Source organism: Protobothrops mucrosquamatus, unplaced genomic scaffold (assembly GCF_001527695.2).
Source record: "Protobothrops mucrosquamatus isolate PMUCROS unplaced genomic scaffold, P.Mucros_1.0 scaffold757, whole genome shotgun sequence".
Lineage (NCBI taxonomy): Eukaryota > Metazoa > Chordata > Lepidosauria > Squamata > Viperidae > Protobothrops > Protobothrops mucrosquamatus.
The window spans coordinates 872,967-885,752 of record NW_015387027.1 but is presented as its reverse complement, the minus strand read 5'-3'; the positions used below and the strand labels follow the sequence as shown (position 1 = coordinate 885,752).

The 12,786-nt window shown below is 36.5% G+C and overlaps 1 protein-coding gene across 1 annotated transcript in view; it reads right to left on the bottom strand.

Annotated features, from left to right (window-relative positions):
- The window catches only part of BRINP2 (BMP/retinoic acid inducible neural specific 2), a 59,055-nt gene that overhangs the window by 10,151 nt on the left and 36,118 nt on the right, over positions 1-12,786 (bottom strand). The window contains exons 4-5 of the mRNA XM_015818521.1: positions 11,329-11,434; positions 7,646-7,882 (exon numbers count right to left, since the gene is read on the bottom strand). Coding sequence (XP_015674007.1) covers positions 7,646-7,882; positions 11,329-11,434 — 343 coding nt within the window. The remainder of the gene's footprint in view (positions 1-7,645; positions 7,883-11,328; positions 11,435-12,786) is intronic.

The following is a 12,786-nucleotide window of genomic DNA, read 5'->3' as shown; positions in this document are numbered from 1 at the left end:
CACCTTGTCGCATGGACCTTGGATCTTGAATCTGGCTGCCGGCTTTCCAGTGTCTTAACCACTGAATCATTGCATCACCATTTCAGGGCTAAGGCAGGATTAGAATTTTTAATAATAATAAAGTTGGAAGGGACCTTGGAGGTCATCTAGTCCAACCCCCTATACCATTTCAGACAAATGGCTGTCCAGTCTCTTCTTAAAAACTTCCAGAGTTGGAGCATTCACCACTTCTGGAGGCAGGTTGTTCCACTGGTTAATTGTTCTAACTGTCAGCAACTTTCTCCTTAGTTCTAGGTTGCTTCTCTCCTTGATTAGTTTCCACCCGTTGCTTCTTGTCCTGCCTTCAGGCGCCTTGGAAAATAGCTTGACTCCCTCTTCTTTGTGGCAGCCCCTGAGATATTGGAATACTGCTATCATGTCCCCCCTTGTCCTTCTCTTCATTAAACTAGACATACCCAATTCCAGCAACCTTTCCTTATATGCTTTAGCCTCCAGTCCCCTAATCATCTTTGTTGCTCTTCTCTGTACTCTTTCTAGAGTCTCAACATCTTTTTTACATCGTGGTGACCAAAACTGGATGCAGTATTCCAAGTGTGGCCTTACCAAGGCATTGTAAAGTGATATTAATACTTCATGTGATCTTGATTCTATCCCTCTGTTAATGCAGCCCAGCACTGTGTTGCCCTTTTTGGCAGCTGCAGCACACTGCTGGCTCATATTTAAGTGATTCTTCACTAGGACTCCGAGGTCCCTCTCACAGTTACTACTTTTGAGCAAAGTACCACCTATACTATACCTGTACATTTGGTTTTTCTTGCCTAAATGTAGAACCTTACTTTTTTCACCATTGAATTTCATTTTGTTAGATATCGCCCAGTGTTCAAGTCTGTCCAGATCCTCCTGTATCTTAAGCCTGTCTTCTGGAGTGTTGGCTATTCCTGCCAGCTTGGTGTCGTCTGCAAATTTGATGATTTCCCCATCTATCCCCTCGTCCAAATCGTTGATGAAGATGTTTTTGGTTTTTTTTCTATTTTTTTAAAGTATTTTATCAATTTTCTATCACTACAATTCATTAATGCTTACTGAACAACGTGTTGTCTGGATTGATTTTTGCTTAGTGATAAAAGTTAAGTTCTTACCCTCTATCTCATTTTTCCAGCCATTCATAAAATAGGTTCCATGTCTGAAAGTATTCTGTATCTTCTTTTTCTTTGATTCTCAGTGTGAGTCTATCCATTTCTGCACAGTCCAGAATTTTCTTTTTTTTTTAATTTATTTTTTTTCCAAACTCTCCCCCATACATATACTGTGATATTTTGTTAGATAGCACCCAGTGTTCAAGTCTGTCCAGATCCTCCTGTATCCTAGGCCTGTCTTCTGGAGTGTTGGCTATTCCTGCCAGCTTGGTGTCATCTGCAAATTTGATGAGTTCCCCATCTATCCCCTCATCCAAATAATTGATGAAGATGTTGAAGAGCATTGGGCCTAGAACAGAGCCCTGGGGCACCCCACTACACACTTCCCTCCGTGTAGATGCGGTTCCATTGAGGACCACACGCTGAGTACGGCCAGTCAGCCAGCTATGGATCCATCTGGTGGTGATGCTGTCTAGCCCACATTTTTCTATCTTATCAAGTAGTAGGTTGTGATCTACTTTATCAAATGCCTTACTGAAGTCCAAGTAAATTATATCCACAGCATTCCTCTGATCCACTAATTTTGTCACTTGGTCAAAGAATGCAGTAAGATTTGTCTGGCATGATCTGTTTTTGACAAACCCATGTTGGCTTTTAGTAATGACTTTGTTTGCCTCTAGGTATTCGCTGATTCGTTGTTTGATTATCTTTTCCAGAATCTTCCCAGGTATTGAGGTCAGGCTGATAGGTCTGTAATTTCCTGGATCCATTTTTTTTTCCTTTTTTGAAGATGGGAACTACATCAGCTCTTTTCCAGTCCTCTGGTAGTTCCCCAGTGCTCCAGGATCTTTGAAAAATATAGTTCAGTGGTTCTGAGATCACGTCTGCCAGTTCCTTGAGAACCTTGGGATGTAATCCATCTGGTCCTGGTGATTTGAACTCGTCTAGGCTGGACAGGTGCTCACTTACTGTTTTCTTGCCTATCTAACTTGCGTTGCTATTCTGTTTTTTATGGCACTATTTTTGATAGGTTGGTCTGGTTTTTTCCCTTTGTGTAAAGACAGATGCAAAAAACTAGTTAAATAGTTCTGCTTTCTCCCTGTTGCTTGTCACCTTCTTGCCACTTTCCCCCACTAATGGACCAATCATTTCCTTCACTGTTTTCTTGTTTTTTACATGTTGAAAGCTTTTTTTGTTATTTTTGACTTTGGTCGCAAGCCTTAGTTCATTTTGAGCCTTAGCTTTCCTCACTTCATCTTTGCAGGCTCGGGCTATTTGTTGATATTCTGACTTAGTTATGTGCCCCTCTTTCCACTTTCTATACTTGTCCTTTTTATCAATTTATCAGAGAGTTCTTTATGCAGCCATGCTGGTTTCTTTTGAGAGCTGTTATTTTTCCTCTTTATTGGTATTGTGCTGGACTGAGCTTTTATTATCTCACTTTTCAAAATTTCCCAAGCTTCTTGAGCTGTTTTTCCCTTGAGGATTCTCATCCATGGAATCCTTCCCAAGCTCTCTCTAAGTTTATTGAAATTAGCTCTCTTAAAGTCCAAGACTCTAGTTTGACTGTGTTCTATTGCTTGTGCTTGCATAATGTTGAATTCCAATACTGCATGATCAGATTCATGGGCTCTTGCTTTCTAGCCTTGTACCTTAGCCACTACACCAAACTGGCTCTCTACTTGAGGTTGCTAATGATGCCAGGTAAGGCCAGTACCTCCTCAATTTCAAAAAAGAAGTAAGGACTTTGAGTTGATCATCTAAGTGAGCCTTGGAAAATAGAGTAAACAAGTATTCAGATCCTCTATTATATTATTTCACACTAGGATGTAATGTATTTATTTCTATTGAAATGATAGTAAATAATTTTAAATGTGCAAATAAACCATGGTCTGCGTATTTATTCAGTTTTACATTCTCCCATGTCATCTTTCTGGTGATAGGTTTCTTCTTCTTAAATGATGTCCAATAACTTTGGGTAATTCAACTGAATTATTCTCTTTTAAATACACTGGAGAATGACTTATTAATTTACATTTGTGCCAAACAGGATTTAGCTATTGTGTTTCTCTCTAATGGGTACATATCATTTACAGGAGAGGTAGGGAACCAAATAATGGAAAACAACATTGAGAAAAGAAGATTTATCCTGAATCCACAGAGCTAATAGCATCTTCCTTCCTTCATATTTTTGGAATAGAGATGCTAAAATTTACTGGAGCACTTACACAGTTCCAATCAGCAGAAATTCTCTCAGACTATCCTATTTTATAGCTAACAATTGTCAGAATTCTGATAGTACTTCACTGAAATCTATTCTCCAAATGAAATGTACATCCTACAAATAAGAAAGTTCCAAGTCTCTCCTTTCAATTTTGTAATTTGAGAATGGGGCTATAAATTAAAATGGGTAGCTACCTTTGAGCCCATGCTCATTGTATGTAGGACTGTCAGGATCCATACTTAAAGTTCTTACAATGACCAGCTGCAATTTGAGAGAGGGGAAATATGTGTGGGTTGAATTGGAACCTGTCTCCATCTTAAAATCACAGGGGTCACACAAACCAAGAAAAAGCATTAACAAGATGGAAATAAATGGCTGGGTGAAAGTCCCATCACTTGTCACCTTACTCAACTACAGCTTGTTTGGTCTCTGGTTAGTAGCTTTGAAATCTTGGGGTCAGTGATAGGAGGAGGATTCCAGCCCTTAATTTCTAACCTCCATTCCACACTTGTTAAATAATCACTGGCTTATCACAGATTTATTGAAGCTGACATACTGTATTCGATTTAGAGAGGGAAGAATTCAATACATATATTTTTAAAACCTCCACCTTGACATTCTTTGGAAATGCATACAGTACTGGGAAATAAATTATAGGAAAAGCAATTTTAGTTGGATAAATATTATTGAAGCTGAATCCAATACTTTGTGTCTTGTTTTAAGAGCTATGATGTCTGTATACATTGTACAAACCCAGTAAGTATCCTGCATTTGATGTAATTGTATTGACCACCTTTCTTTTTATATAAACTCATACTTTAAAGAGAATAAAAATGTCTTTATTCTCTACTGAGTATAAGCTAATAGTCAACTGAACAGAACATATACATATCCTTTCTTCCATCTCTCTTTCTATCCTTTACTTATCTTGAGTTTTAGACACTAAATTTGTCCAGAGCAAAGCCTTCAGCTGTTACTCTGCAAAAATGCACCATGCACATTAATGGAACTGTATAAAGATATATAAAGAGCCCCTCTGTGAGGGATATGGCCTGTTACGAAGTTTGATAAATAAATAAATATGATTATTTATTAATAAAAAATAAAAAAGATTATTAACTGATATTCAAATGTTGTTCAGTTTAACAACTATTGTGTATATATTACTTTTCTAAATGTTTAAGACACTAAAGAAATCTTCTGTAAACCTTCATCCATTTCAACTGCTATTTATGTATAGATAATTAGATTTAAACTGTTATATTACTTTATTTATTTATTTTTTTAAAAAACCAATCCATTAGATGCTTTTCATCCCCTTCTCCAGGGATGGAAAATAAGACACAAACTTAAATTATACATTAATAAATATACTAGAGAATGCCAAATGATTCGTTGAATGTTTTATAATAATCATATTTTTTGAATATGAGTTAGAGGAAAGAAATTCTCTCATGCAATTATGCACTAAATGTGAATGGATTATGCAGAGAAGTAGTTGAATTCCTCATTGTTGAGAAAGAATTCTAAAAACTCAATCTGTTGACTAATATTCTTCTAAGACTATATAATGTTAACTCACATCGTTCTACTCTTCATAATTATTTTCTGTTTTAATTCAGCAAATGAAAGTGCTTGAGTATTGGAAATTTGAAAGTGAGGCATATTTTCATTCATGTTCCAAACACAGAATATCTAAAAAAACAAATCTAGGCTTACCCATACATGTCAAAACCCAATTTCATTTTTCCCTCAACCATGTGGAACAGGAATCAGATTTCTATTTGTGAATGAATGAAAATAATCACACCCTCAACCTGATGCTTTATGGGTAATTCTTAGTGCTCTTACCAACCTGATTCAGTTGCTGGTTACATCAACTGTAACAACTCTCAGTAGTAGTTAGTTGGCTGCAGGATTGAGGGTCAGACTATCCTTCTTCCCCTAGCGAAACTGCGCCCAGCCCATTGCTGGCAATGGCAAAAAAGTCGCGATACAGTACCTATATTTCTTTATAGAGTATCTAGTTGAGAAATTGGCAATCTAATGCCCTTCAAAAATATTTCATTTTAATTCCCAATAGTTCTAGCCAGTATTGCCAATACAAAAGGACTATGGAAGTTGCAATCCAAATCATCTAGAAGGCATCATACTGTCTACTCCTAATCCAGGATTAGCACATTTCTTTTTAAAGGCATTTCCAGACTGCATTGAATTTCCTGGAATTAAGCATGATTAAATAATAGAGGAAGAATATATGTTAAGCTATTTATTATGTGTCGCAGTGACTTGGATCAAGAGAACATGGTTGAAATACCTGAGACTTTTTGTGTGAATGGCCAGTTTGGATCGCTCAATAGCTTTCCTCCTAAGCTTCCTCAAAGGGTCAGTTTGAAGAGAATTGTAGATGGAGCAGAGCTTCCTCCTTCCGTTATATTTTCAAGATAGATATTTATTTGTTATGTATATGTAGGGGTGTGGGTCTATACATATGTTGTATATAGTATGTTAGGTGTGTGTCATGTATGTGTTCACTTTGAGATCGGGCAACTAAATTTCATTTTTGATGTGTGCCGTTGTGCCCACAGTAAAAAAAATGACAATAAAGGTTATCTTATCTTATCTTATCTATATACAGTACACAGGCCAAACTCTTTGAAGTCAGGGGTGGAAGATTCAAATATATCAAAAAACAACATTTCTGCATACTTTTCACTCTTTCTGACTTCAAGCTCATGATGTGATTTGTTCTAAAAACTCCACATAACATGCAAAATACAGAAAGGATGCTTACATAGAAGAAAGAGGGAAGGAGAGGAAGAGAGAGGGAAATTTTTAAACTGAAATCCCACTACCTGAAGTTCAAGAGAAAACCAACAGCTTCCTCCTAACAAGCTGCCACACTAGGATAAGGAGTGAAATAACTTTTGTAGCCAGGATCATACTTTTATTATTTCATTAATGTTACCCTTGAGGAATGCAAGGCATGATGATAATCTAAAGTTGTTACAAAAGCGGTAGGATTGAAATATTTAAGTAGCTTTTAGGAAGTAAAATGAAAATAATCATCTTAACTCTACCAAATTATTTGTCCTGATCTTTTTACTCCAAGGCTGAGCTGCTGAAAACTGTCTACAAACTTAGGCAGTTCTAGGGACTGCAAAAATGATTCTTGGAGCCTGTGTTGCCTATAAGCTTTGGTTGTCCATCCTACACTCTGCCTCAGACCCTTAATTCTTTGTAATATCTTTCTAAAATAAAATGAAAACAACAGGCTTTAGAAAAGATAAGACCAACACACCTAATAAACAGCAAGAATGTAGTCACAAACAGTTAAATACGTATTGTGTTACATTACAGCTGTGTAATCTCAGTGATCTCTACAGCAGACTATTATGGCTGTCCCTTCCAGAGACAATCAGTTACAAAAATTAGTCATTCTCATAAAAGAAATTGTCATGGTTCCGACAGATGAAACCGGTAAAAGAACTTCAAGGCAAGAATTCTTCCTTAAAGAACATTTTATTAGGAAACAAAGTTTCGGCACTTACATAGTTGAACCCAAAACTGAGATTCCCTCCCCCCCAGACACAAAGTAACGTTGCAATTCCTATCCCACAAATGCTGTCATAAATCACATTCCCCAATTAACTCAAGACATGGGCTTTCTCACCTGCCCCTCAGCCGCCAAAACCTTACCAGACCCTGTCCTTAAGTTCTCACACTTCTACATTGTTATGGCTAGCTAAACCCCCAAGCATTTACCCCATCCCCCCTTCTACATTTGAACTTTAAAAGAATAGAAAAGGCACGTTAGAAGTAAAAGTAAATATGGCTGCTGATTCTCAGTTGTCAGAGCGACGACATCCATTGTCACAGCATTGACAGAAATTTCACTGATCTCTGCTTCAAAGAAGTATTAGAACTAGTGAAGCAACCTATTCCTCCAAACAACGAGGCCATTTACATAGATTGATTAATCACAGTCACAAAAGGCTTCTAATTTGTGTAAACTCAGATTTATAAATGACAGAATATTTCAGGTATCAAGCAAGATGTCAAAAAGACTAACCAGTTGATGGCCCACCCAGCCAATATTTTCTCATTTCAAACTAAGCATGCTGGAAACAAACAATTTTCTGAAACTGGAATGAGTTATGGTTATTGCTGAATATGTTGCTGAATATATTGCTGGCACTATTAATGGCAGAGTATGAAAAATGTAAAATCAGAGTACGAAAAATCCTAAACTCAATGTTTGAAAATCCATGTTTCCCCATCTCACCTGATTCCCGAAACTGTTGATTGTGACTCTCCCAGATTTCCTGGATCTGGAGAAGGCTATCTTCCATACTCTGGATGTCAGTCTCAGGACAATTGCATTGTGGGTAATTAAACTCACATTGGCACCAGCAGTCATTATCTCGGCACAGCAGCTCCCCCTCTGAATTGCAGGTGATGTAACTTAGGGCAGCAACAACAAAGCGTTCTCGCAGGTACTCAGGTAATACTGCCTGAAGACCTGCCAAAGGCATACAAAGTAGTCACAACCTTAGTACAGTGATATCCACATTGGGAATAAATGAGTATTTTAGAAATCAAACTGCTGCCCTCATAGTTCTTTTCAGGAGAGTAAACATTTAAATAGAAAAAGAAAAAGGAGGCAAAAATTGTTAAGTTCAGCTAATTGTTGGCAAAGTGGTATTTCAAAGATAAGACTGATATTTGCAGTGGGTCATTTTTAGACAAAAAAAATTGCTTCACATTAATTTTGTTTTGAAGGATTAACTGGTTATTTAGAGAAGTTCAGTTCTTAAAATTATGCACTGATCTTCTGGAAATTAATAGGTAGCTGCATATATGAATACAGTATATTTTTATGATTGCAAAAAAAGGATACTATAATATTAGAAGACTATCCATTCAGCAGCGTGAAGAGGTTATCTTTCTCTCTATAGCTAAACAATCATTTTACTGCTATGAATTCCAATTAGGATTTATCTAGGAATCTAAACTGCATATATCAGTTGGTATGTTTAACTTTTCATTTGTTTCCCATTAAGTAAAATAACTTCAGTGTTAATAACACTGTATGAGACATGTATATACACAAGTTTTATTTGATACATTGAAAATATATGTTTTTACATTTTTCCCATTTTTTCTTTTTTTTTGTTTCTCTTTTTGAAGATAAAATAATAAACAAATAAATAGCCCAAGCAATGAAATTATTGTGGTGGGATCTGAAAACTTATCTTCCTGCTGATTAAAACATTTCAAGAGGAAAAGAAATAATATTTCCACATTCTTCCAATATTGATCCTCAAACTTAGAATGCATTACCATGAATAGATAGGCAGTACAACCAAAGCTGTAATCATATCTTGATAAAAAAAAACTGGACAGCTAAAGATAGATTGATAAGAAAAGCACAAAAGTTTAAAACTCAAATTTTTGCTTACCACAGCTGAAACACAAATGTGTTGAAAATAGTAAATGACTCTATGGCAGTAATCTTAATGCAGAATTGGTCTGAAATTCCGTTGATTGATTTGAATTGGTCTGATGCTCTGCTGATTGCTGAATATGAATACAGAATGTACTGAGTGTAGTGTTGTCTTTTGATAATTTCTGAATTATTTTGCAACAGAGAAGAAGACTTCCTAACATTGGGATTACCACACTAGAGCCACAGGATCCAACTTCCTACTGCAAGATTCCCAGTGAAGCACAGTTAGGTAAACTATATGAATGCAATATTCTTAAGGATGGTGGGTTTTATTTTTGAGACCAGTTTCTTCATAGACAGACTATAGATTAGTCTTGCCCAGAATCCCTTCTCGTTTGGCTAGGAAAAGTCTAAAGTTACATCATTCCTTTACAAGTGATTTCCACCATATGGAGGCAGGAGACATTTTTGGCTTTTACTATTATTTTGATTTCAGAAAATGATGCTGATAAATCAAGGAGGAAACTGAAAATAGGACTGGTAGAACAAGTCAATCAGATTCTCTACAGTAATACATTTATTTTGACTTGGTCCAGGTTGATGGTATTATTTTCGCCAATTGTGGGAAAAGAGAAAATAGTATTTGCTGCCTGCAAAAAAACTGAAACATCTCATAGCATTGGAAAGGAAGACGTATCTCAGTATAATTCCTTGTTCATTTTGCTATGATTGAGTGCATCAGTCTGGCTTTCTTATGAACTTAGTCTTTTCTTCAGTGAAGGAAATTGCCTGAGAATTATCAGAACACGTTTTTCTCATAATCTGAGTATACTATTTTTCTGGTCATATCTATCCTCCACTCAAAAACAAGATAAATTCATATGCAATAATAATATTGGATAAATTCATATCCAGTAATATGTGCTGGCAATTTGGACACAGTATTCTAAATCATACTGGCAATATTGAGAATATCACTTAAGTAATGCAACATTTTCATAACATGTTTTCTTCAGTTGCAGACCATATATTTGCAATCAACAAATTTATAGCTATATCAAGATATTTTAAGCAGACACTGTAAATAACACCTCTGATCAATTCACACTCTACTGTAGCCATTAGTAATTATTAATATTGAATGGGTGATGTTAGAATTTCCATCAATTCTGCTAATTTGTGAACGTCTCTTCAAGGGAGTAAACACAATCCCCCAGACTGTGCATCTGAGCACTTAATTTGTAGTAATCCTAATTTATATCTATAATATATAGAAAAGCCAAAAGTTGTAATTGGGCAATATGTTATTTATTTATTTATTGCTGTGCCTTTGAGTCAGCTTTGGCTCCTGGCAACTGCCTGGACAAGTTAATTAGGACCAACCAAAATGCCATTACTGACTTTTTTTTGTCTAATTATTTATAATTAATCTCCACTTTGTTAATATAAAGGCAATTAAGTTTCTTTTAATTCTGTTCTGTACTAATCCAGAGTCTGTCATTTTTGTTCAGAGCACAGCTTTTAGATTTTCTGAAATTAGGGAATGGGATGAGATGGGGAAGCCACTGCTAAAATCTACTAATGGTCTATGATTTAGCTATTTTGAGTCTAAACTGCAACTTAGGTCCACAGTTTCTAATTATTCTTTATCTCACAGCCTAAAGAAAATTCTAAGGACCTAAAAGTTTGAATTATTTTATCTGATGGACTAGCATAGTTATTCTTGTGTATGTATATTTGTTTATGAATGTATTACATGCTAATGAAATATTATACAGTATATGTATATATGTGTATATATTTTTGTGTATGTGTATACACACACACATATATTTTTGATTTTGTTCCTGAATATGTGATGCAGTTATATGCCTCAGCCAGATAGTCTGATCGGGTCTCCTGGTTAATTTATATGAATAGCATCCTCATGCTTGCTTTCAGTAGGATCAGTGAAGCTCTATAATCTCCATTTCCCCTGAGATTAGATTGGCTCTGTCCCTGTTTGCCTTTCATAAGGCCTTAAGAACTTTGCTTTGTGCTTGAGCGTGGGTCCCTGGGTTGTCTTCTGGGTGATAGATTAGATCCTGCCCAGCTGCTATGTGTTTTTTTATATCATGTTCTGTGTTTTGACTTGTTTTATTGTAAGCCACCTAGAGTCACATAAAAGTGAGATGGGCGGCTACATAAATCAAGCAAATAAATAAATAATGAGGTTTCTGTGTGGAAATTATCCTGGGACAGTAGGAGTTATAATCATAGAAGCCATAATTTAAATTGCAATCAGTGTTGGCTAAAGATGCTAGTATGGAAGAGCATATCCCATTTTTAAGAAATATCCCATTCCTAAGAAAGAAAGCAATACTTTGCATTAAATGCATTTTAGAAGAGCAATACTTTGCATTAAATGCATTTTAGTATTCTTTGTAGCAGTATATTACACTGACACACAAACATTACAAAGTGAGTGTCCAGTGACTAATGCAGATAAACAGAGCAGGTGAAAAGAGAAACACCCTTACCAAGTAGCTGAACCTTGTTTTCTGGGCTTTGCACAAGAACCGAACTCACAGAGTCAAGGTTGTCGTAGTTACTGCAGCCAAGTGGGCCCGTCCTGGTTTCAGTAACCTAAAGTTGGGAAACATATAGCTTTAATGTAATGTAAGCCCCTAAGTAAAACAAATAGAAGGTAACCCTTTCTGATCCAAGAAGATGTTTGGACTGCCAGGAGATACAGTACTTTTGATTGATGAAAAAACTGGCAATGGGAGGTAGAAAAATGGTGCAGCATTTAGGTTTTAGTGATTCAACCAAATGCTTCATAGTAACCTTCCCCAATGGCTGGAAGGCACCAGGCAAAGGATGTGTTTATTAAAAGATTATGGGAAAAGAAGTTCCGCGCACCTGGAAGACAGGTGTTGAGAGAAGCTGCCTTACAGTATATAGTTTCATAAGGTTAGATGTGGATACAGAATTGGTGCCATCATGCCATTGTCTCATCTCCTCCACTTACATCACCCTGCCAGAATGGTGCCCTCTTGTATACATGCACTCTCTGCTTCAGAAGAATCAATTTAGGCCCTACTTCTGAATTCCATCTTCTTCCCCTGGACTATGTTATGTGCAAAATCTTCAATGATTTTCCCCTGCTAGCATATGTTGTCTACAAAAGCTTCTTCTTTCATCTGATCCTGCTTAAATGGGCCTGCATTAGTGTAGACCTAATTGTTATCTATCTGGATCAAGTTAGAACTGGATCAAGTTAGAACTGTGAGTCTCTTGTCTTATTTCAGTATGCATCCTCTCATTCATTACTGGAAATTCATAATTTTAATAAAGCTAAAGAGACATTCCTTTCTGAATGAAGACATTCCTTTCTGAAGAGCAAGATTTTGCCTCTTGCCTATTTTCACTGCCATCATGAAACTTCTTCTAATGTCTTTCTTCTTTTCTCCTTTAGAAAACATCAGTCTTTATCAACATCACTTGTAAAATGCCACAAGTTATGTATAACTTATAAAATTTATAAGTTTATAAAATTTACCAGATAACATAATTTATTCATACTAGAAACTATACGTTATGAAGTAGTATAGCATCAACACTGGATATATCATAGGCCAGAGGTCCCCAACCTTTTGGGCACCAGGGACCGGTTCCATGGAGAGTGATTTTTCTGCGGACCAGAGGGTGCGTGTTTTGGGGTGCTGCCTGCATCCTGGGGATGGGGCTTTGCTTGTTTGTGCAGACCAGTTGCTGGCATGCCGCAGCCCAGTACTGGTCCACGGACAGGGGGTTGGGGACCCCTGTCATAGGCAATACATAAAGTGTCACCACAATTAAAATATCAATAGCAGCAAAGGAGGGAGTCTCTGAATTTATCTTAGACAATGCTCAGAGGAAGGGGAGGAGCTGGATATAGGTTTCTTTTTTCAAACTGCCATTTGCCTCTCAGAATTGCTCCAAAGCTGGTTTTGTTG